This window comes from Phaethon lepturus, unplaced genomic scaffold (assembly GCF_000687285.1).
Source record: "Phaethon lepturus isolate BGI_N335 unplaced genomic scaffold, ASM68728v1 scaffold31367, whole genome shotgun sequence".
Lineage (NCBI taxonomy): Eukaryota > Metazoa > Chordata > Aves > Phaethontiformes > Phaethontidae > Phaethon > Phaethon lepturus.
In genome coordinates, this window is record NW_010551743.1 from 44,162 (window position 1) to 70,622 (window position 26,461).

Here is a 26,461-nt window from a genome sequence, read left to right on the forward strand (position 1 = left end):
AAACTGGATTTTAAATTGGATGATAATCTTGGCACTCCAACTAGATCGAAGAAATAAATATCTTCAGCAAAGTTAGGCCAGCTTCTGAGCACTCATGGGTTTGCGCTGCATATCAATGCCTAGTTTCCTCATGATTTTTAGAAGAGATTTTGAAAAATGGGAATGACTCTGGCTCAAGGATGTTTGTGCAAGTAAATCTGAAATACAATACTTTAACCTTTTTTTGTTGACAAAACTCACAGCATGTTATAAAGGAGTGCTATATCCCTATTTCACATGCAAGCAAACAACAGGCAGATAAACCGGGCAGATTAACTTTCCCTCAGATGCCCATGGGCAGAGCCAGCAGTATGAATTCAGGCCCTCCAAGCCCCATCTGGTGCCTATCCAGCATCTCTTGGAGATGTAAGATTTATCTACTATTTGTAAGTTTTCTGGTGAGTGCCAGGACTTTGTGAACATATTCTGAATACTTAAAAGTTCCCAGTGAAGTGTTTTCACCAGGAAAGATTACTTGAGTGACAATTTCTGCTGTAAACTATATTACTCACTGCTCCCCATTGATTTTGTTTATCATATTTTATTCAACTATACAGAGAAAAACCAAGTTAAACTCTGCCACCTCTTGTCACACTTTTATATACTTGCAGAACATGTTTCTCATCAGCACACATAAATGTAGCACTACTGAGCCCTAAATAAGTGGAAAGTAATGCATTTAATGCTCAGTTTGATTCAAAGTGCAAAATATGAAACCTGGTCCATTTGTTGCTATGTGACATACTGAGGATTGATAGGCAAGTTTTTTTATTATTATTAACTATACTTTGTTGATATGTACTATTGATTTACCAGCGATTGTGCCACAAAGGTAAAGATCCATCCTTGGGACTAGCAGGGAGGGAAGTGTGTCTTCAGGAGCAGCTGTGTGAGCTTCATCTCTGTATCAGGAATGGTTCGGCTTCTTAGATTGAGGGAAGAAAAACTGGAGTAAAACCATCCTTACTGGAAATGCACTGGATACGTAGCTGCAGTTCATGTGCTACAGGACCATACGGAAATGTTTTGTCCCTATTTCAGATTTGAAAAATTCCCATTCCAAAGCCCCATGATATCAGCAGAAAGAAACTGATTTCAATAAGCTTCAGATCAAGCCTTAAGAACTGATGCTGCCTGAATACGTTGCTAACTTTAAGCTTGGGTTTAAGTCTTATGTCTCCAGTGGGACTGAGAAGTTCATCAAGTTTTGCCCTAGTGACTGGGTAACATTCTCCAAAGTGCCCACATGAATGTAGGTGCTCTTATTTATAAATTTGGAACAAAATTTCAAAAGCAAATAAAATCATGTGTTTTGTAGCATTTTCCTGTTTTGCAGTGCGGTAATTGTAGATCTGTAATTCTGGCAGCCCAGGTGGTACTGGACAGTGTGTAACTCCACAGGCAATCCTACCAAAATCAGGATTATGACTATGGGGGAACTAATACGATCTCTCTCTGAACTTAGTCCTCACTTACTTAATTTTTTTGTCTTCAGGAAAAAAATATTTGATTGTTAATTAAAGCATATTTTATTCTCAAAATTTTTGTGTTTTTCTTAACAGATGAAATAATTTATGTCTTCCAAATAGTTTGCAATAGGTGCACCCATTTATTCTTCCATATTCTGTTAAAATACAGATTATTTTTAAGAAAGGGAATACATACAGACTCTTGAAGTATTTTAATTACTGTTAACCTGATATAACATAACTGGTCAACGTACAAACTCCAAAGGGCTGGTTAGAAACTTTTTCACAAGAGATGGCCCATTAAAACAAATAATTGAAATAAAAACATTTTATGAAATTCTAATAGTTTCTATTAAACTTATCAGATGAGAGTCCAGAAAGGAACCTTGGATAGAGAAGGAGAGGGAGAGGGAGAGGGAGAGGGAGAGGGAAAGGGAAAGGGAAAGGGAAAGGGAAAGGGAAAGGGAAAGGGAAAGGGAAAGGGAAAGGGAAAGGGAAAGGGAAAGGGAAAGGGAAAGGGATGCTCCAAACAAACCAGGTCAATCACTTGAGATGAGAGAAATACACATTCAATTTCTCTCTCTTGATGCCTCAGAAAATAATTTGTCCCAGAATATTTGCATCCCAAGTAAACACGTGTCTATCCCCTTCTCTTTCAGATTTTACAGAGATGTCAAAAAGTCTTGTTTTCCTTTTAGTACAAAAAGGTTGGAAATCTTGGCATCCCAAAAAGGCTGGAAAAATAATTTCCCACCCAGTTCAAGTGAGAACTCTAAGTTCCAGGTAAAATCAGGGTGAACAGAGGGTAGGCACCGTACTGGGATTTATGAAATGCCTGCCAAGTAGCCTGCTTTTAACACACACCAGAGAATAGCATTCCTCGCTAAGAAGTCCTAATCAGCATCGTGCATTTTTAAAAATTTGCTCAAAGGCTTATGTTTTTAAAATGACCCTTCCACCTACTCTATTAATTACAAACTCCAGTATAAAACTGGCTTTTCTAGGGCCTCACTGAAAGCTGCAGATTAGGAACTAACCTTGTTTCAGACCCATGCATAAATTAAACAGCATGTGCTTCAAGTGCACATCATTTTAAAAACGTGTTCTATAACATGTATAATACTTAGAGCTTACAATACATACAAAAGGACCATTTAAAGACGGAGATGAAACATGTTGCAGGGATTTTGTTTAAAAGAGATGCTAAAAGATTTGGGGAGCAGTATCCATTTTAAAACTATGTTTCTTGACTGCTGCAAGAATTTGAATGCTACGTGCCAAAGTTTCCAAAATTAACAGGTGCTTTTGGATACCCCACCTGGGGCATCTCAAGATGCTGATTTTCTGAAATTCTTTAACAACGTGCCTCAATTTTGGCAAGCAAGACAGGTGGAAAAAAATCACAAGTGACCCCCAAAATACCTTGGCCTCAATTTCCTCCTGGATATTGACACTCAGCCAAAAACACTTCTTACAAAAAAATTAACCACCACCAAAGTTTTTCATCCAACTAAAACTCATTTGATGAAAGGTTTCTCAGATCTCAAATGCAATTTCTGAAACACATTTCAGAAACAAAGAGAGAGGGGGAAAAAATCTCAGAGAAGTTGGGACATTTTGTTCTGCGGAGCAGGAAACGAGCTTGTTCTGCTTCAGTTTCTGCTCCACTCACTAGTTCTCATGTAAAAGCTCAGTGCTACAGTCTTGGAGAAACAACCTCAGCAGAACCAACAGAAAATTCTAAGTGAGGAGAAAACGTCAGCACATGATAGAGCAGCTGAAAGCTAAGAAAAGAAAAGAAATCACCCCTTTATAATACGATCCAACAGCTGACATCCTAAAATCTACCTCTCTTCCTCCCCTCACCTGAAATCTCAACTGTTCTGTAGTGTAATGCTATCTTTTTACACAGCTCTTATCCAGTAACTTGCCCAACTAAGTGTTGTCTTTTAGTCTACTGCAATTCCAAGACAATAACTTCCTATCCAAATTATGTGGAGTGGCTACATGATACTCCAGAGTGTTCTGTGCTGTGGAGATCACAAAATTGAGTTTGTACTAATGGCAGTCCAATACAGATTCAGGAGTAATGCTATAACTTTAGCTTCTGGAACAGAAGACTCCTAAAATGTATTTTCAGGAGTGACAGCTTCACAAAACAATCCTTGAAGTTGATGGAGAACTCTTCCTCATTTTAATTGATTTTGCACTGGGCTTAAATTAAAGGCCTCCACAGTCATTCAACAGGTAGAAGGAAAGAGTGCAGTCTTTTAAAGTCTGAGAGATGAAAACTTTTCTAAAATCAGAGAGTAATGACATGGTTAACACCAGGTTTGTGATATGCAATATTCATAAAGGGGATTATAATCCAGAAAAAGAATTTATTCCCATTGGAAAGCAATGAATAAAGTAATGTTGTGATGAAAAACATTATGGCCTGCTCAATGGCAGCAAATATTCATTTTCTGGTTAAAGAACAGATAGCTGTCAAGGAAAACATGCATTAGGTAGAGTGAGCTAGTAAATCTACCCATTACAGAATGAGAGACTAAAGTACTGAATTTGCTATGCTAGCAAGTGGTGGCACAAGTATATTGTTCCTGAGAGATGCTGTTGCCACCCTTGCTGAAAAGACAATTAAGAGTCTTCTCCTTCACAGGAACACCCTGGCCTCCTCTCTTTTCCATGACAGCTGTGGGGTTGAAACGTGCCCTTGCCTTTTCCCTAACAGCCTAGGATAGCTGATTGCAGAAGAACACTCAGTGAAAAACAGCTTTAAACTTCACCTAACCTTGCTCTGTAGAGGTATATTCCTCACACTGCTAGGCTTTGCCCCACAACCAGCATATCCCGCTGTCTCTGTAGACTGTGCTCCTCATGTTCTTGCCCTCACCTCACACCTCATGGAAGTACAAATGCAAGGGAGCAGAGATCTGTCAACACAATCCTGCACCTTGAAACAGATTTAGCACCGCTGGAAACCTGAAGAGTAAGTCCCATGAGCAGAAATAAATCAGACCACAATCTCAAGATGAAAAACTATCCCCAAATCAAGCCTGACAAGATCGACACTATATTTTGCTTACAAGCAACGAGGACATACAAACCAACCCAAATTAGCATTGCAATTACTTCTCAAACTGCACTCTCACCCTCTATAGAAATAACTGCAAATTCCTTGCATTTCTTGTCTCGCCTTCTGATCTGATCTTTAAAATGATGCACGGCCAGGGGAAGGTGGGAGGGGGTGCCTCTAAGCCGCATCATGTGCTCTATGGAGACAAGCCAAGCAGCTACTTAGGCAACCATTAGGTCGGGAAACAATCGCTTCCATCATTCCCAACACGTGTGTCAACATAATTCCATGCTCTCTTTGTCATGTAAAAAGTCTTGGCAAAGTCACCGGATACACCCAGAAAGCAGGAGCAAACTAAGCTCATTATGTTAACCGGAGATCCCACAGCATCCTCCAGTGCCATAGAAGGAGACTTTCCATGTTTTGCCGGGTAGGAAAGGAAACTTGCTGCATTGAAAAGGGCCCGAGCCAAGCCTGACTTCAGAGGTGTATAAGGGAGGTTCACATTTGGGTTTCGTGGAAGGGGATCCCTAGTTTGACAAATACAAGAGGCTGTGTCAGGCAGTGTGGTAACAGGCATTGCAGAAGGTACGACACCTCACATAACTACAGAGACTTCCCTCTCCTGTGTGCTTGCTGGAAGCCTTCCAGCCATGCTAATATGGCTCTGCAAAGGGGAACTCCTGCCAAATGGGAGTATCAGCTTCTCTAACTCTTTATTGTTGTCATTGGTAACTCCGGACTTTGTTTTCCTTTTAAAGGAAGATTCAATGCATTTTACAACCATTAAACATCTTTTATTCTCTCCATCTATACTTGTAACTCCTACTAACAGCAAAAGGCTTGTGCACATGGGAATGGCTGGCAATGCTACTCTTACGGTTTCTTTGCACGGTCAGGTACAGGAGGAAGGCCCTTGAATCTGCTGAAAAATGCTGAATACATCTTTGGTGTTCTAGCAACTGCAGAAGATGGTAAACATCCCAGAGCATAAGTATTTATTTATTTATTTAAAGAGAGGTAGTTTTGATTTTAACTAACTTTTTGCTGCATCCTGCAATTCCAGATTCAGTGCAGCAGGAGGAAAGTCCTAATACTGCTGGATATTTACAAGCCCTTTCAAACCTCAGCTGCTTTGCCTCCATTCTGCCATGGGTATCATACATTTTTCAACCCATTTTGCCTCTTGAATGTTTGCAAGTCCAATCTTGGTTTTAGTAATGCATTCAGCAAAACACAGCTCCTCAGCAATCCATGTTGACAAAGGCAACAATGGCTAAAAATGAGGATGGACAAGAATAGTAAAAGCTTCTCCTCATGTTGCTGACATCTCCTCTAATGAAAGCCAAGGATTTCTATTGATTGTTATGTTTAAGCCTGTATCAGTCACACTACATGCTTTGTTCCTTAAGATGCCATATTTTTGGCAGATCCCGTTACCACCCAAACACTCAAGAAACAAGAGCAGAGCACACCGTCCAAATGGGCAAGTGTAGAAAAGCCCTTCCCCCAGCATTATCATTAGAGTGGGAATAAGCATCTGGTTCTGGCTTTGTCTTCTCTCTGCTCCATCACTCTGGGCAAATTTACACTATACAGCCTTCTGAAAATGTACATCAAATATTACAGCACATTCATTAGCAAGTCAAATAAAACAAGAAAGTAAAAAGTGAACATACCTGAATAAGAGAAATGTTGTGTAGACTAAGTCTGAAGAGGTAGTTCCTGCATGAACAAGCAGAAAAGTTACAAACTGTTAGGCTACCAAAGAAGGAAGGCAAAAGTCATAGTTTTTAGTCATTTATTTCTACAGACAACAAGCTTTTCTTGGACTCCTCTCCACAGAATGCAAAAATAAGTTGTATGCCCCTTCTTCATCAGTGTCTTAGTGAACCTTGTAACGAAGTTCTGAGCAGGCTTGGAGTAAAATAGGCTAGAACCCATAAGGAAGAACCAGAATTAAATCCCAACAACATAGGGACTGTTTGCAAACCCTCAAAGGGCTTTAGCTGAAGTCCTGTATGGGCTGTGCTCATGTTTTTCTCTGCATTCTGAGAAAACTGGGATTGCTCCAGAAGTCAGCTGGAGCAAAGCGGACTCCTGTAGTATGCTTCCCCCAAGCTGTCCTGGTGGGAGCTCCCATTCAGGACTTTGTGGAAAAGGCAGGGAACAGGACAGATACTACTCAGCAGAATCTCTCTGCACAGAAAACCAGCAGGGAAATCAAGGCAGTGACTGCAGAAACTCCCTATCCTCCTGTCATTGCATCTCCACAGACAAAGCGAGGGAATTCCTGACAGAAGTCACTATATCTTGAGATACCTCCCATCAGCTGAACTCCTGCAACCCTCCTTCTGCATGTTCATATCCTGTCACAAATAGGAGGGAACAGACATTTGCATACACGTTTATGCATGAGGCATAGATGAGGCTTAGTTAACAGGTTTTATCTCACATTTTTGCTTGCTAAGACAACGCAGTTACCAGGAATCAGCTGACATATTAAGCCATAAGGACTTGATTGTGTGCTTGAGGGTTTTGGCCACGTCTAACTTCATATTTTTGCATCCCATCTGTCAGGGAGGCTGAAGAGCTGTGATCCTTTTCCAACATACCTGTCACCACAATCTCCCAGAGAAGACACATTTATATTATAGCAGGTGAACTATGTTTTTGGAGGTGGCTCTATTTAAATAGTAGAAAGTGCAGCTTTGATGCTATCACTTCATCTGCTCTAGAAGTGCCAGTATACAGACATTCCCCTACCTAGTAAAATTTCAAGTTCCAGTCTTAGATCAGTGAAGTCAGAAAAAACAGTGGAAAGCTCCTACAGTGACGAAAAGGTCCTAAGGACTCTTCTGAAGAGCCTTGTTTATGGTCTGGAGTCAGCAGTATACTCTGCCCAAGCAAAGCAAGTAATTCAAACTTTGACATATGAGGGATTCATATTGGGTCACAATAACCACTGAAAGGCTTGAGCAACTTTTTCTTCTTCTGTTATCTCTCAGTTATTATCACCCAAGTCATAATCATAGAATTGTCTGTATACTTTGTCCCAGTTCTATAAATAAATCAAAAGGTCTCAACTGCTGCTGACTGTCAGCAAAGAAGGATGGGAACAAGGATGATGGGGAACTTGGGAAGTCAAAGTCCTGTTTTTTGACGTAACTCTGATTTGCTCTGATTTGCACCATCCTGTTCTATGCTGGGACTGGTTACCTGGAGAAGAATGAGACCCATTAGCAATTACTGAACAAAATATATCTGTATTATTATACCTCCTGTAAGTACACAAAGAAGTACACACACACACAAAATCTCCATCTTTTCTCCTAGTCCTATCACTGCTGGAGATCCAGCAGTTCTTTATTACACTCTGAAACCCTATTCTGTCTCAAAGGACTGCATACTTTCCCAAGTAATTTGTTATTAACTCTTTAGCATCAGCTACAGACTTAAATTTTATGACCTGCAGGTGCATGCAGCAGACCAGAGGAACTAAGCTTACATACATCTAAAATTTCAAAATGGAGATAAATTCTCATCCAGTGACTGATCTGACAGCTCCCTTGGAAAAAAAAAAAAAAACATGCTACTTTCACCAAAATATTCATGCAACTCCAGGACATGAGATATCATGGAATAAGCCTTCTCCTGGAGAAGTTAAGCATGTCACTGGCTTCCAATCTTATAACACCCTAAGGAGAAAGTTCTCATAACTAGGGACTTGAAGTTGCTGTCCTGTTGTTAAGCATGCTATTTAAATGCATTGATTTTGGAAGTCTTATAATGCAGATTTCAGCTCCTTGTTTTAGTCTTGTAAAAAGCTGGACAGTTTGACTAAGTAATAAATTTTAATATTAGTTTTTCTTCCCTGATAGCACTGCAGAGCAAATTCGACCAAAATATCTTTAATGGAAGAGACGTATCTAAAGGACACAATTTTCATTGCACTCAGCCAAAACAGATGCAGACAGGAATAGTGATCATCTGAATAAAGCCAGTTCCTGTCCTCTCAGTGATTGCTGTGTAGCACCTGGACAAAGCATTAGCAGTAAGATCACTCGGGTGGCTGAGATCTAAACCAGGCAGGAACATAGTACTAATGTGAATAGCACAATGATGTTCCAAAGGCTTCATACTAACCTCAGCTCTCTAAGTCTGACCTTGTGGCTTTCTTACAGAAAGGAAGGTTTCCCTCCATTTTTCATCAGCTTGCCTCACCTGGTGTCCACACAGCCACTGGCAGTTTCTTTTTGTTTGTTTGATCCCTCTCACATCTCATCAGCAGTAATATGAACACTGGTAGGCAGACCAGGCTACCAGACACCTCTGGACTCCAGTTGACCTGCCCAGCTAGGACCAACTAATCCTTAATTAGTAACATGCTCTTTTAACCACAAGTGTTCTGTAAAGCTATACCAGGAGTAAAAAGCCAAGGGGAAAGATCTGATGAACAAGACAGTGCCATTTTTATGAATTGCATTTTAACTGCAATTTCAGCCAAGAATGAGCAAGGTCTCTGAATGACAGGCATGGTTTATTGTACCTCGAATTGCCCCATTTGTGTCCTTTTTTCTGCTTGTGTTTGAAGTTATGTCTGTTTAATACCTTGCTGACCTATAATTTAAAGCAGCTGAAAGAGTAGGATTAAGAAATATATGAGAACAGTGAGATCTCTGCATGAATAGATGAGGTGCCTTCTTGGTCTTTTTTTTCTTCCATTTTGTCTTATAAGTGAATGTTGGCTAATTCCTTTCTCTCTTAAATTAAACCCATCTGGACTAGGCCAGAAGAGTGATTGCCTGGTGCAACCAGCTATTCTAATAACCCCTTTCTCCTGTACGAAAAGCTGGTGCACAAACGTGGAGGGGTAGGACAACCTTCTTATTCACTTTCTGTCCTAAAAGGCCAAACATCTTCACTCCATGGTATTAAAACACGAGCTTTGTTTCATCGCAGAGTTGGCTGCATTTCAGCCCTCTCCAGAGCAAGTGACTACACCCCTCTTAAATACTCTGGGACAAATGGTATTATATACATTAAAAGGTGCTTCAAACCACTAATTATTATTATTACTAACCTTATTAGTCATGAACATCAATGCATTTCTGAAAACGCCCGTGTTAAACCGTAATACCCTGAAGTCTCAGCCAAGGCTGCTTTGGTTGCGTTAAGACACAGAATGGGTGGATGGTAGTTCCTCCGGAGACTGATTCACAGCAGATGCCTATTTAAACAACCTGAAAGTGGATCATCTCTCTGTCCCCTCTGATTGCATTATCCCCCAGCTCAGATATATGAAGTTATCTGCTGTAAAGACCATCCTGCTCTATACGACCAAGTCTTCAAGAATTTGCCATCTAAATATGTACAGAGGAGTGAAAAAGAGACGTCGTTCTCATTTAAACTTAAAGCACAGAGTAAGCAATTTAACCAACATCACAGAGCATATCTGCAGCACAACCAAGAGCTGGTCTCCTGGTCCATTAGTCTATGCCCTAGTTGGGGGAATAACTTGCCCCCCAAGTTGAGGCACAGCATGTAAACCTGTGCTGAAGTGCCATTTACACTCATGGAAATCGGGTAGATGTTGAATTACTTTCCTGAACTGGGCCCTCTATGCTAGTCTGCTTATGAACAGAGCCAAGCTGCAGTATAAATCCTGTAGATGAAAGTATTTGTTAATTGGCTTCATAATTTGTATTTGGCTGCCTTGTAAAATTATTTAAGTGCTCACTGTGCCTGGTACCACAAAGCACACGGATCAGAACAGCAGGAGAGCAGCTGAGATGTGTTTCAAGAAAGGGTGGAAGAATATAGCCACTTAAATCTGCTTGCCATGACATTCCCAAGTCAAAGCTGCTTATTAAGTGTTTATTTCATATAGCCAAGCGCACCTTGGATGAACTTTGTAACATGATGCCCATGCACTTGTTCACACATTGCCTGGCCTTGAAACAATTTACAGTGAAGGCAAAGTAATTCATCTACGATGCCACTGAGCAACAGAGCTACGAGACAAATTAAGCCTTTCCAATGGGAAGCCACATAACACAACTGCTTGAATAACAGCAGAGACCCTTCCTTTTAGGGGTTCTGAAATTGTAAGGGTTGCAACATGCTTCCACACTCGTTCAGGCCTCTTTTTCAGTGCCGCTTTTCAGGCACTACATCTGTCAGCACCGTGCTTGCTGATTAAAAGGCGTTTCCTTCTAATTATGAGAGTACGCTTTTCAGTTCTGCTGTGGTAGATCAGGGGGAACATTCCTGCAGTAGATGGACTGAAGAGGTGCAAATGAAAGGCTACTCTAGCTTCAGATTCTTTTTCCTATTTAAATGAGCGATGTTTGTTCACATTTCCCAACTCTGTCCCTCTCTACACACACCAAGCAGGTAAGATAACCTCTCAGTGCTTCAGAATAACCCCTGCTAGCAAATCGGGAGCCACGCCATCCCTAGTGCGGACCATCACCAGAACCTCTCAGGACTTTGACACGCACACAGACACCGACAATACGCTGCCTTATCTCAGCTGGTCTGTGTCACTACAAGACGTGTACAGCTGCTCACATGTTGCTACTTGCCTGCACCTTATAGTAGATGTGAGCAGCTCACCCCTCCCTCATCACAGGGCAGGCTACCTCAAGCCCCCTCTCTTTGTATGCAATTACGCTGCAAATGGAAACAAAGCCAAGAGAAGCTGATAATGTTTGAACATACAGGAAAAATACGTTTAGGGAAAGCTGAAGAAACTGGGTGAAGAGTCACTCTCCCTTTTGGGGGCTATTATTGCACTGAAACAGGCATCCCACACAGCCCCAGTGAGGTACTGGAGGCTTAAGTAGGCTTGTGGTGCTCTGAGGAAGGCATTTCCTGCACTTGTAAAATAGTATAGACTAGACTATTTCAGTTGGAAGGGACCTACAACAGTCATCTAGTCCCACTGCCTGGCCATGTCAGGGCTGACCAAAATTTAAAGCATGTTATTAAGGGCATTGTCCAAATGCCCCTTAAACACTGGGAGGCTTGAGGCATTGCCCCCCTCTCTAGGAAGCCTGTACAGTGTTTGATCGCCCTCTCAGTAAAGAAATGCTTCCTAAAGTCCAGTCTAAACCTCCCCTGGTGCAGCTTTGAACCATTCCCACACGTCCTATCATGTGATCCCAGGGAGAAGAGTTCAGCACCTCCCTCTCCACGTCCCCTCCTTGGGGCAGATTGTGCTGCAATCAGGAGCCAGGTCTGCAAGAGGGACTCACAACTGTCACAGCATAGATAATAGGAAAAATAATTAACAGAACAGGGTCCTTCGGGCGATACAAAACAAGACACAGAATTATGCATGTGACAAACCTAATGCTCTCTTCTGGCACTCCTGGAAGCCACGTGCTGGGGCTGAGCCTCAGGCTAGGAGCCAGGAACTCCTGTCAGCTCTTCCTATCTTTCCTCCTGCAGACCTTAGATACACTTTGTACTTCCACAGTACATGGCAAACACAGCTTAGTCATGCTTCACGACTCCCTGGGAGCTGGTTAGTATCATTCCCCCCTTATACTAATGGAGAAAATGAGCTAAAGAAAGGTTAAATGACCTTCTCCAAAGCACACAGCAAGTCAGTGATGGAATCGAGATCAGACCCCAGGGCTCTTGGCTACCAAATCTCATGCTAGATTAACGCACAGTGCCTCTATGAAGGTCCAGCTGTGGCTGAACTTTTCAGATGATTATCCACATTTCTGAACCAGCCAACCATCCCAAGAAACGTAACTCCTGAAGGATGATTCTGGCCTTTGCTTTCCGAAGGAGTTAATTACATGCCCGCTCCAGAGTGTGATATGACGATCCGTTTGCAAATACTACTCCAGTGATTCATTTGAAGGGCCTGGCATATACATGCTGGAGAAAAGATGGAGAGCCAGCATCTCCTGTACAAGCTGGATCCTTATTCACCAGTAATTTTGTTTCTATTGAAGAAAAACTTGTCCGGTACATCATTCTTCCTTAAAAATCAATAGATGTTCAACAGAGAACCATACTAAATTACATACAGTAATATGATGCAGTTGCTGTATGAGCAATTGCTTTTCCCAAAGCAACATTTCTCAGTGATAAATCCAGCCAGAGCTAGAGGAGCATCCTCTTAGAAGAGGCTCCTTATGCAAGCAGCATATCATTCTGATTAAACAGCTTCCAAATTAAGCCAGGGTCCCAGCTACTGCTTCTGGGTTGCCACTGAGGCCCATTTAGTACTTCTCAGTGGACACAAGGATGAAAATAAAATCCTCTATATTCCAGTCAGCAGAGGAGAACTACCATCAGCTTTAATGGCACAGGGCACATAGCACAGATCTGCTCAGGCTCAATCCTGTATACTCAGGGCCAGCTCTAGGAAGAATCAGAAGAGGCAGATGCTTATAGCTGCAGAGCATGCAGGACAACAGCAGAGCTGTGGCACCCTTGGACTATACCAGTATTCAGAAATCTATATGGATGGCTGCTGCCGTGGGAGGGAGAAGCAGGAAGAGGATCGGCCCATGGATCAACAGCCGTGTCCCCTCTTCCATTGGCTCACAAGGGGAGCAGCAAGCTGGCTCTGGTGTCTCTGGCCCTTCTCTTTTCCCAGGACAGGAAGGGCAAAGCCTCCAATGTGATCCCACCTCCTTGGGGGTGACAGTGTTTGCTATGCTCCTGAGACACCTTGAGCCAGCTGTCTTCTGGAGGGTAGCTGTATGTACACATTTCAGAGAATGGCGAGTGGGGGTTTTTTGTGATATTGTTTGAACATATTTATAAAATGTGGGCCAATTTCTTTTTTTTTAATTACATTTCCCTCCCTCTGTTTCACTGGATGAATTTCTTCAAAACCTCAGAGATGGAAACTGAGCCAAATTTTCAAAACTTGTGTGTGGGTTTGTTCCTATTTTCCTAGAAGAGTGAGTCCATCTCTCAGACCATCACATATTATCCCACATGCCACCTCAAGCCTCTCTTGACAGCTCTTCTCTCCCCCTCTCATCCAGTTGGCAGAGTCACAGAGCATTTACAGCACCTTGATATGCCCCTGAGCCGCCTGGGGACCTTTGATTTCCTATTTGCCCATCACTTTTAGTTGTGTTTTCAAGAAGTCATACTGTAAAATTCCACTTCTTCTGATGCACTGATTATCGTTCAAATATTCCCTGGCAGCCTCCTCACCTGCCTACTTAGGCTGATAAACATGCTCAGTTCTGTCAGGCTTTCCTCAGACTCTGGATGAGTTTAACATGACTTGTATGCAAGTACTGATAGAGTTGGCTGGTGAGCTCTGTTATTATCAAGTTATTGCCAACCAATCCCTTCTCTTTGCTGTGGTTTTTATACCTTTGCAGTGGCACAGAACAGTAGGCTTAGCACCTAAACATCTGGATATAAAGTGATATGCAAGTCACCATAGTGAGACCTGACATATAAAACTGACATATCACCAACTTAACCAGAGCAAGAGAGAACATTTTCAGTAATGCAAAAGGAAACTGCCCTGCAGTCCCATACTGTGACGCTATAAAGCACATTAGGTCCAAGCCTCCAAGGCTTTTGCCAAAATATCCTGACCTTGTGTTTGCTCACACCCCACTCTCTGAAATACAATCTTCAAACTTAATTATTTGCAGTGTGTTACTAAAGCAAGTGAGTTTCTCATGGGTGGCTGCTTTTATGATAGGATATCACTAATTTTAATTTTATCTGGAATATGAGATATTTTTCCAGTCAGGCCTGCAATCCGCTGTGTAAAGATGCTTCCCATAGCCTGCGCTGGGCCAGGATTGCCTTTCACACAGCACTGGCTGTGCAGGCACTGGCCACGAGTCAGCTGGAAGCCTGGTTCCTCTGATGATGGGCAAAAGCACAGGGACTACCCCGCCAGTGAGGCCATTTGCAGAGAGGTAGATGGTACTGCCTTGCAGGCGATTTGAAGGACCAACTGTTTGCTCTGCCAACAAAGATGACCAGAGACTGCCATTGCCTCATCCTCTTCTCCATGTACAACACCTGGGGCAAAGCTGCCTCTGTGTTCTGCTACAGCGGCAGCTTCTTCTGTGCTTTGGTCTGGCCCAGCAATGTGACAGCATCATAGCATTTTATTTGATTTATTTATCCTGAGTTAATTAAAATTCATGTTCTGTGCTTGAGAAAATGCACAAATTTTAACTAAGAAAAAAAATTACACTTTGAACAAAATTTGGGCCAGGCTCCAAAGTTCCCAGAATTCCATAATTATAAAAATTGTCCTTTCTTTCTTTCCTATCCACACGTCTTCCCCTCCTCCCCAAGGAGTACAAGTGAGGGACAGCACAGATTTGGGCTATGGCAAATTCAGACTCCTTGCAGACCAGCAGAGGAAAGCAAACTTTATAGATAAGAGCTAGACACCCCAGTGGGGCTTCACCCCTCCATGCTTAAACAAGGGCTGAGCTAACCTCACCTGGCACAATATCACAGAGGAAAAGCTTCCTCTGAATTATCCCAGGCTCAACCAGTGAGGTTAAAACCTGCGCTTTAAATCACACTTTTGTCTGTGTAAAGAAACTGTGCACCCCCAATTATGGATTTAACTAGCCGCAATGTCTAATCACAGGTTTCTCACCTTCACCGTATTCTTTACCATGCAGGTCAGGCAGCTTCTTTAAAAACATCAGTGGTCCTTTGAAAGTTTCTGCTAATTTCAGAGACTGATTCTCCCTTTTTTTCCTCGCATCACCATGTTATCTGCACCCCTCCAGCCCCCGATACAAGGATGCAACTTTAGTCAGAGCATTCTTTTGTCTGATAGGAAAAAATCACAGTGAGAAAGGATGATATTTGTTTTCCTAGGTTTCTCTGTAGCAGCGCTTTCAGCTACCCTCCTACGATCTGGATATAATCAAAAACATTATCATGCTCTTTGCTTGCTCACATCTTCATTAATACCTCAACTGGCAAGGTAATTTCTCAGCCAAACGTGACAGAGTAAGGGGGTAAAGCTGGCGTAAGGCAGTGCGATACTAATGCAAGCCATCAGAAATGGCAGTAACTCAGCTCGGTCAATTTGTCTCAGAAAAGTAGTGAGTCAAATCCTGTAGTCAGGGTTGAATGGCATGTCATTCCTGGTTGATAACAGGACAATCCTGTGGACTATTTAACCTTTGGCTATGCCTATGTGGTTGTGGACAATGTTAACCTGTTCATATGTTAGTCTCTCCATGCTGTATGAGACTTGACTTTTTCAGCCATGCTGAAGCCCCACTGACCCCGTGTAAGTGTATGGGACTCACAGACTTCCAGGAGCATTTTGAAGACATACATCTTCTTTGGAGATGCAAGGCTGAGGGCAAGTGATTAAACTACCAGGTGGAAATACAACATTAAAGGGTCCAAATCCCACCTCTGCCACAGGTTTACTGTGAGTCCATAGAAGAGCTTTGGCTAGGTCCACATTAGCCAAGTGCAGAGACCTCCGAGTTTGTGCAGACTTTGACTGGTACCTTCAGAAAGCGCAGTCTTCCTGCAGGAGTAGCTGTGTTAGGTGCAGCACTGCACTACCCTTCAGAACTACTATAAACTCACACGTCTCAGCATCACAGCCTTTTCACAGAGCAGGCTTGCTCTTAATCCCTCTGAGCCTTGGATTCCCATGTATAGAGTGAAATTATTAGTGCTTTCCTGCCTCACAGAAGCCCTGTGAGGATAAATGTTGGGGAGGGGCCCTGATGATTTGGCAACAGAAAGTTTTCTTGACAGAGTTTAGAACTAATGCTGACACTCTAAAACTGTGGATCAACTCTAACTCAACTTCTGCCACTGAATTTCCTGGTTTGCAAAATGCTTTTCACCCGGGCAACATAATCTGCAGAGACTTATTCTCTTCAGGGTTCAGTGGCAGTCGAGATCTGGACAGGATTGAAGGTGCCCAAGGGTAATAGTGATATTTTCCAAGCAGCACAGGTTTTGAGAGTTTTACTGCAGTGCTCTGGAGCTTTCTGCCAAGCAGTCAGGAAAGAGCCTATGTTCAGCCAGAAATCTGCATGAACCCTGGTGTCTGACAGACTAATCTATCATACACTGGAGACTTTCAATAAACTCAGGGTGCCAAACCTGCTGGTTGAGGGTCCTAGAGTGTATTTTCAATTTGCTATATTTCTGCAAGCTGCAACTTGAAGCAACACTTTTGGGACATCAGTCATTCCATTCACTCTTCAACTCCTAAGCCTGCATGATCCAGACTTGTTTTAATGCTTATACAGCCAGAAGCAATTATAGCCAGGAAGTAGTGTGCCCAGGCTGCTGTGCTCCACCTAAAACAACCCTTCAAAGTTCATATAGCACCTTCCCTGTTCCCCAAACTAACCATGTCTCCTTTCTTGCACCTACCTACTTGGCATTAACAGGCACATTCAGTTCAGCTCTAAATCAAGTATGAAAATCACCCCCATCAAAGCATCCAGACTTGCATCACCAAGAGCTTAGTAGCTTTATATTTATTGCAGAGAAGTCTGGCAGTCCAGAATGACGTGCACTTTATTTGCTGGTTTTGAGTCCCTTGATGCAGCCTTTGCTCACTACCGTTTACCTCCGGGCTCTTCTTGGTAATGACTATTTGTGACTAAGAGCTCCTGACCTGCAGTTCCCCATGTGGCAGCCATGAAAGACAATCCTTTCCCATCTCCTGATGGAGATGACAGGTCTCTTGGCAGGCACAACCATGAGGACTTCTGGTCATGACGCTTTCTGGCTGGTTTTCTACAGTAACACCTTGACTCGATGTGAATGGCCAACCCTCATAGCCATGCCTCTCACACCAGCAGCCCCAGCAGGCTACTGCCCCGAGCTGACACCCCTGCAGTTTCCTTCTGGGAAAAGTCAAATGTTTCTCTTAGGGCTTCCCAGCCATGCTCTGTGCAGCCATTTGTTTGGGTACCATCCTCCTGTTGTCCAAGCTGTTTCCCTTCAGCTTGCTGTCATGCCAGATTGTCACACAGTGTCTCAACCACCCTCCTTTAAACCTTTTATGTTCTCCTCGCCAGGGAGCTCTTGTGAAGCGTGTTTTTTGGCTTGACTCCACGCAGGGTCTTTCATATCATCATTTCTTTACTGGCTCCTGTCTCTGCTCAGCTGGTAATAAGATAGTCTCAAGAAACAAGGCTCCTTGAGGAGGTGGGATGTCATGGCTACACTATGTACCTCCTCCACAAATTCCAGTCTCCCCTGGGATTGGGCACCCTGCCTACAGCAAGGGTGAGAGAGCAGAGCACTGCTGCTCCAACATGCAGGTGAAATCACTGCCGTGGGGCTGGGAGAAGGCCAGCATGTCTCTGCTACAGACAAGGAGGGGAAGGAGGGAGGGAAAAGGGCAAAGGAAGAATGAGAGTTGAGCTGGCTTCCTCCCACCCCACCACCATCACCTCTGGCATCCCCATCACAGCACAGGCACATGGCATAGGCAAAGGGTCTGCGGCTGTCTGGCTGCCAGGCAGGCTGCTGCTCTCCATGACTACTGACAGTGTCTAGATCTAACCCCAAGCTACAGCAAGCAGATACCATCAATTCAAACAGTTGCATCTTTTAAGTCACCACTTTTTAACACGGGTCTCTTTTGCTTGCCCATTGAGTTAGGAAATTCAGCTTATCTCCTTTGTTAAACCATTTATTATACAGCAGCTCATTCAAGCTGTTCTTCCCAGTCCATTCACCAGCTGTATTACTGACAAAAGAGCAGTGTCCCAGCCTCCTACCCTTTGTTCTGGTACCAGAATAATCTTCCCTCTGGCTCTTCTGCCGTGGCAGCATATATACAACTTGTGTCTATAATTCAAAACTACAGCTCATTATGTGACACTAATCTGCAAGAAACTGCCACCCATTTCCTCACCATTACTCTTAGATTTCAGATGTTTTAGGTAGAGCAAATAGATCCTCAGTTAATAAAAGCAAACTGCTCACTAGGAATGCTGTATAGCAGAGTTAAATTTGAAATCTAATAACGGGAAAGAGATTGAAAGTAAAGACAATAAGCATTCCAGATCATGCTATTAGAGAGGGATGGAAGTGTCTACATAGTCAAGGCTGTAATCAATTTCCATTTCAGCTCCTTTATTGGCTTTGACTTGGAAGGTTTCTCAGGTCTGAAAAATTCAAGGCTTATTCTTGATGAAAAGAAGAAAGTGTTTTGCAAAAAAGCAGGACAATTGGACAAAAATGGCATTGCTGATGGCTAGCACAGAAAAAGCAGGATTCGAGTTCCCAAAATCATCAGGTTTTTAATGCATGGGGGGATTTATGTGTCTTGGGTTTTGAGCTGTTCAGATCATATTTTCAATTTTTTTCTCAGTAATAATGAGGTCTAGAAAATTGTTTTTCCTCCCATTAAAATAAGCTCAAATAGTAATCACATGCGCTCAGAAGCTGAAAAAAGCAGCAAATATTTGAAAACAATCACCCATTCACAGAGGAAAACCAGTACATTAAAATACTAACACTACATTTAAAAACAAAACATGCAAACTATGAGTCAAAATGAAGGTTATGAATTTTTGAAATGTGTGTTTTTATGCTTAATGAAATGTGGCTCATAATATGGGTAGAGTGAGATTTACAATGTTCTAAACTATTCATATCCTTACTTGCAAGTGTTTGGATTTTACAAATGATGTGACAAGTAAATACGTTGCTTGGAAACCATGGTGGGCTTTTGAAACTAATTCTTTTGTTTCTGGGATTTTGACTTGGCAGGTGTTTGGTGCAGTGGAGTTATCAAACTCCCCTGGTTTGCACTCAGGCAGCACCAGTCATTTGGGGAGAGCCCTCAGATAAGGATAAAGCTTAAAAATCTGAGTCTCGTGTTATTCCAGCTCCCTGTCTGCATGGCATGCCCTCAATACCCCTTACAGTTTCAGTCACGCTGTGTCCAATTCCTGAAACCAAAAACCCTCGTGAGCCCCAGGATCTTCTTTTCTTCTAGGAAGCATTTGCTGTGAAGCTTTGAAACACAGGATGAGCTAAACCAAAAAGATGCTGTGGTGAGGTCATACTGCTTTTAAATAGCGACAGAAAGAACTAGTCTGAAATAATTTATAATGCTATATCTAAGAGAATGATATTAACCAGGAAATTGAGAAGTGGGAGTACCTATAAACTCCACCTTGCTCCCGAAATCCTTTCACAACCCCAGAATAGCTGGCGTTACTACTAATATGATCTACAGTAGCACATTTAAACATGGTTAACATTTAAATTTAGGTTTCATAAATTACACCCTGTAGAGATGGATAGAGACAGCTCCTATCTCTTTGAGGTATTGTTTCATTTGCAAATTCAAGCAGATGGTGCACGAGCAACTAATGACTCAAAAAATCACCCCTAAAAATAGTCCAGAACAAGGTGTGGATTTATCAGGGAAGGCGGGAACAGAAAAGGCTTCACTTCCCCTTCCCATTCCCCTGGCACAGCTCCAGGAGCTCAGTGCACCCAGAGCTGGGCAGCACCGAGGACCCCATCGCACCCCCATATTCATGCACCTCTCCCTGTCACCTCGCACAGGGTGGGAATGAGATGGTGAAGAGGGAAAGGGCTCAGCACTCCCCGCTTTCCCCACACCGAGCCTGTATGAAACCCGAAAAAAACACCCTGGGAAATGACATCTCTGTTACCTCTGACAAGAATTGCTCAGCAGAGCCCTGTGGCACCATCAAAACTTTGAGTCCCCCAGCCAGGTGGGTAGTGCTTCATGAAAACTGACTTTTGCAAGCAACTTCTATAAATACTTGCTACTGCTTCCTCATGAGGCAATACACTGCAATATATTGCACTTCCAGCGTGAAGCCAAATTTGCTGTTGTTCCCCTGTTTGTAATGATAGTGTAGCCTCGTGTCTAACCACACTCGTACAAACTCTCATGGAGGCAGAGACTCCCTCCAGGGCGCGTCGCTGGGGTTCGAGCAGGGGTGAAGCCTGTCAGCGTGAGCAGCGTCTGTGCGGGGGGAAACCTGCCATGCAGCCGAATTATGTAAACCATAAATTCCTCCGAGCGGCGTGCCTATGTTTGTGCAATGCCTGGCAGAAGGCACTGTTCACAGCCCTCCCCAAAGCAATGTCGTTTTGAAGCAATAAATATTAATAATTGCTGGGTAAAGATTCCAGCACAGGTAAAGCTGCAGCTTGAAAGGTAAAATGTTCCTGTATGAAAAGCGGGAGGGCCTCTGGCAATTTGAACAGCTACAGGAAGGTAAATGTTATTATTTACTGCACAAATACATGCAGAAAATATATATTAAATCACACTTCAGTTGTCTCTGTGAAGGAAAAAACTCTCCCTCTGCTACACATCTTGCTCTTTTCTCTTGTTTGTATCATGAGTTCTTTCAGCTCTGCTCCTCACCTCCCTGTCCTCTAATGCTGAATAACCTGGGAAGAAAGCAGTCTCTTCCTCCATTTTCATTAATAGCAGACACTGCTACCACAATGTTATCTGATTCTAAATGTTATACTTAAACTGATTTGTTAGACCATGCTTAGTCTTTTCTTTTGGGGTTGTCTTATCTGTTTATTATGCAATAAAAAATAGTTGCTGTTATGGTTCATGATTCAGCCACTCCTGACGTATATTATTTCGCTGAACCATAGTTCTTTTCCCTGTTACAAAAGCAGCTCTAAATTTGTTAGAGCTTGCCTATGTTCATCTTGTGTGTTTCTGCTCTCCTCTTATGGCATCCTAAATAAAAATAATGTTTAAAAATAAAGGAAAATATATGTTAATTATATACAATGGGACAGAACAACAGAGCTGCACCAAAATGCATTAGGTGAGGATCTGGCTATATCAGCAAGATGAAGCGAACAGGTTGTGGAGTGAATTCTAAGAGAGAAGAAAGCAATTCATGTGTAAGCTACGACTTACTTACACAAAGGTGTGTAGATGAACCTGGTACAGAGGGAATGTCTGGCCACAGCAAATAAACCATAAAGTCAAATTCTGTACTGGCAGAGGGATGGTGCAGAATGATTTACTGTAACTCTTCTAACATTCACAATACCGAGGGAGATGCCAGCATTCTGCTTCATTAACCAGTCATTTTGATTGCATCTTTTTTTTTTTAATTCTAGTAATTTTCTCTCCTTTACAATTATACTAGGAGTCTAAATCCCTCTACATAAATCATGGCTTTCTTTTTGAAGGGTAGACTGGCCACATAAGCTGGAAACACACTCTCCTCTGAAGCCAGAGCTTGAGCAGCAACCCTGGACTAATTAAAAGATTATCTTTACCTTGCTCCCACAATGAGCTGGTTCCTGTTGGCATCCAGTGCAAGCTGAGAAAAGTCATGCACACCTGGATAGGTGAAATTCGACACCCAGGGCTTCAGATCTGCAACGAAAATGAAAAAGCAGAAAACAATAAGCTGCTCTAGAATCAGTGAGTTCACCCGGACATCCTCTAATGGATTTCCTACTGAGTTATCTGTCAGAAGAAGTCTAATTAATAATCTATTTAAAGGGTTTCTATTTATTCTGATTCTCCACAGAATGTGCAAAAAACCACACGTAAACACAGGGCTGTCTCAGCAGTTATTTTCACATCTAAGACAGTGTCAGCATTGGTTTCAGAGACAACAGCAGCTCGATTTTACTTCTGTTAAAACTGGGGAACCATCTTCAGTGCCAGGGTTAAGTGATGTAAAGGGACCAGGTTGCCTGCTGTAACGCCTCCATAGCCTTGCCTTCTGTGCTGAGCGAAGGGAAACTGCTGTCCTCCAGAAAAAGATGGTGGGGTCAATTGATTGAAAACCAAGTTAGAGTAGAAGTGATCTGCACTCAAGTCCTGGCTGCTCCAATGACAGGTTTTACCTTCTCTTCCAGGTTTTAGGTTCTCTTCTAGGTTACCTAACATCTGGGATGCCTATCAGTTAAATCCTTCCTTAATTTAGAAGGGGAGTAAGGGGGTCATCACATCATCTTTGTGGCTGAGAGATTGCACAAGCTTGAGACTGGCTCTATCAACTAGCTTGGATTTGCCAATCTAGGCACTTGTCCAAACTGCAATCACACAGGTTAAATGCAAAGCGATAGATTTGGCTACACTATGCTCACGGAGACAAAGCTCTTCCAGAAGCCACATCTATAAACACAGCATCAACTGAGAGATCTAGGGCAGATAGTCCTGATGTAATAAAAAATACACCTGTTTAAAGAAAAAGCTGAATCACTATTTTAGGGTACTCTCAGGCATGATGCCAGGGCTTTCACAGAATCCCACCTTTCAATATATTTACCACATTAGACCTTGTGTGTACCACAGATTGCAGAATTTCAACCTCTCACCTTACACCTTTACTGCACAAAATAACTGGGGATAGATTCATATGTATCTTTCAGAAAATCATCTGGCTTTACTGTGAGGACTTCTCTTGGGAATTTATTCCAACTGTTAACTACTCTGTCTGTTAAATACATGGAGAATACCAAGTATCTGAAGGAGCAAGGGACAAATGAGACCAAATCAGTACATCTGTAATCCCTCTGTGACCTGTTGACATGTAAACCTGCCTCATTCAAAGACTGGATGTTGAAGATCCAGGAGGCTCAACATGAAAGATAATATCTTCTGACCTCACGCCAACAGGATACCAATACACAGGCCAATGACCTAATGACTCATAACAATAATGATGCAGTTCAAACCAGTTCAAAAGAGCTCTGAAAAAAACATGCTCCATTGTATTTTTATGATAAAATGATAAATTGAGAAGTCTCACTGAAGGCAGTCAGGTTTGAACGTTTTGTTGTAGGCACTAGTTCCCCTTTCCACAGCAGTGAGATGACAATGCTGATGAGGAATCTCATTAAGGCCTTTGGCATCTTGGCATGCTTTGTAGGATTACAGAAGTGCAACGGTTTAAAACCTTTGACGTAGGGATATTTGCTGAGCAATTTCAAGTCCCTTCTCCCTCCAGGGACACATGAAACCTAATCAAGCCCTTCGGTTATCAAAACCTTAAGAAAACACGTATAAAAGTCCCTATACTCCACTTGTCCTGCTCCCATTTCCAAAGCAGAACCTTGTCGTGAAGCTTCTGCCTCTGCCCTGAACACCACCATGTTTCATAACAGCTCCTAAGCCTCCTCACCATGGAGCTGGACACTGTCAGGCCTGGTTCCATGCCCTGCCTAACTGGACTCTGACAGGGCCTCTCCGACAATGAGACTTCCATCCTCACAATCTAAAAACCCTGTTGCCAGGAGCTGGAGGCTTCCAGCCCTTCTCAGCATTCCTGTCACACTGCATAGCCACACACAACACGTGTACCTCCTCTGCTCTTCAGTGAAAAGGCATGAGTTAAGGAATAACTCAACCCATCTAACCTTCAAGCATCTCTACCTCCTACACTCCTCTGGGACCCTTAATGATGTACTAGCACCAGGGAGGCACCGCAGCTTCACCTCTGGCATTCTCCTAACTAATGGGACTCTGCCTTCTTCTCCTGTAGCTGTTTAGCTGCAGAGACATTTCTGAGCCAAGCAGCAGAACCAGCAACAATAACACCTTTCAGGCAGGTTAGCCAGCTGACATGTGTAGCAGATCCTGGTATTTCTGTGAGCTGATGGGGGTGGGATTGGGGGATTGCTATATAATGATGATATCTTTTAAGGATCCTGCTTTTAGGCCATAATTTCTCTTGTCATTTTACCTCCTCTCCTACCAACTCTTTCCTACTAACTAACCCACTATTACAGTGCAGTGGCAGGAAGAATATTTCTTCATTTGCTTGCTCTAAGCAAAAGCTCCTCACTTCAGAGAGGTACACTCATCAGTTCTTCCTTTTAATGGCAAGCTCTGACAAATTACAGGTAAAAATAATTAAAAAAATTAAAGGCAGTAGGTGGCTTGAATCTTTCCATGTTGGCTGAAATGTCAATCAAGCCCAAGAAATAACAGGCAGTGTCTTGACTTCTATTACTACTGCAGGTGGTACAACTTATAAAAAAACCCTTCCCGGTTATTAAATTAAAGGCTGCAAGGCATGCATCCTCATAGCAAAATTAAGCTTTTATAGGCATGTAGTTGGAGATTATTAAACCCAGCATGGTCCCAGCTAAGAATGTCTAAATGTGAGTTGTCAGAATTAATGCCAAACAGCACATTTTCCTTCCTAACCTTTTTTCTTCCTGTTAAGAGGGAAGGGATAAAGTGGAATGGAAATGCAACCGAGAGTCAGGACACGGGTCTTTCTTCATTCAACACATTCAAACCTACTGCTCAGACCACAGGCGTCCCCAGGGACAGTTCCAGCCTTTCATTTTGAAACTGGCTCAGTTCTGCAAGGTAAGTGCTGCCCTGGGTCTATCCCATATTAGCTGAAGTTTACACATATGGACCCAATGAACTCCAGAGTTTGCTTGTATTTGACCTTTCTCAGAAAGCTGATTTTTCCAGTGCTGACTCTTTCATTTGGCTGGAAACCTTCATTGCTGGGGCATGTTTACATTTGCAAAAGTATCTGTTTAAAAACAGTATCAAAAATTAAAAACCAAGGCCCTGGCTTTGCATGTCAGCAGCAGGAGCCCGAAAGCAAGGAACCACATAGCTTAGGGGCAATGTGTTCATCAAGGCCTCCTTTGTGCTTCTCATCTCTAATCATTTCCAGCAGGTTAAAGATCCATGCTCCCACTTCCTCCACATGAGGACCAACGAACAAAAGTTTAATAGTTTCCAACACCATCCATCACCAGACATCCGATTCAGAGCCTCTAAAGCTCTGCAAGTCCCTCCACAGCTCAAGATGGTTCAGGTATCCAGCTGCAAAGAAGACAAAGCTTTGCAGGAAATGTAAGACTGCAGACACAGCTGTGCTCAGGCTTTTACGCATGCATAAGACAAGGTGAAAAGAGGCCCTCTGCCACTTCAGAGGGTGGTCCCTGCAGCCTGCTAGCACGCTGCTCTGCACCGGCTTCCTGAGAGTACAGGACTGGGACGAGGATTAGTCAGCTGCACAAAAGACGGAGTGCCAAATTGCAGGAGCTGGGTTTAAAGGCCTGATCCAGAGGCTCTTCAAGTCATTGGCAGTTTTCCACTGGGCTTGATGGGGTTTGGATCAGCTTCTAAAGATGTGGTAAACCTGGTAATACTTGAGCCTTCATCTCCTCAAAACCAGCTGCTCCCCACCTCACCCTTACCCTGTGTGTTTTGGAGGAAAGAAATATGTAAACACTGAGTTGAGACTTCTCTGTCTGAAGGACAGCATTTATTGCTTCGTCTCACTTGAGCCCACTTGTAGCTCCCATCTCCAGCAGGCTGTAACAGCTTTGTGCATCCAGCACACACCACGCAAGAGCAGAGAGGTTAAACGCCCATGCCTTGAAATTGCAAAGCCATTGCTAGGTGCACGGAGCATGGCTAACCACTGTGTTATTCAGGAACATCTCTTCCGGAATAATTCACAGCATGGATTTCCTAGTATGGAGCAAAAGAAGCTAAACTAAACAGGACCAAGGATTCTTTGTGCAAAATAACAGTATACCCACATACAAACTATCCATGCTTCTGAGCTAGCTTTGAATACCAGTGAAGCTGCATGAGCAAAAATCTCGGCTTGACTTACTCATCCAAGTATTTCTCCTGTGTTTTGGGCAAAGCTTGCAGCCCAACATGAATACCACACTGCCAGTTGCAAAGTCATTATCTATACTGGAGCTGGCTAGTTGAAAGTCAATTCAGGCATGTCTGTATAAGCCCTGTTCATACTTTTGAGTAGCAGTGTAGTTGCTGCTCAAGGTGTCCACACATTGAGTTATTCTGGAATATCTCCTCATGACTAGTGCCAGGTGTAGTCGCTAGTTTGTGCCACCATGTAGAAACATGAGTCTCCTG

At 42.8% G+C, this 26,461-nt stretch overlaps 1 protein-coding gene across 1 annotated transcript in view; it reads right to left on the reverse strand.

Annotated features, from left to right (window-relative positions):
• LOC104623822 (semaphorin-5B-like) overlaps positions 1–26,461 on the reverse strand; it is a gene marked incomplete at its 3' end in the record, with an annotated part of 80,272 nt that overhangs the window by 42,021 nt on the left and 11,790 nt on the right. Inside the window, exons 2-3 of the mRNA XM_010291015.1 lie at positions 21,862–21,961; positions 6,264–6,309 (exon numbers count right to left, since the gene is read on the reverse strand). Of these exons, the coding sequence (XP_010289317.1) occupies positions 6,264–6,309; positions 21,862–21,961 (146 nt within the window). The remainder of the gene's footprint in view (positions 1–6,263; positions 6,310–21,861; positions 21,962–26,461) is intronic.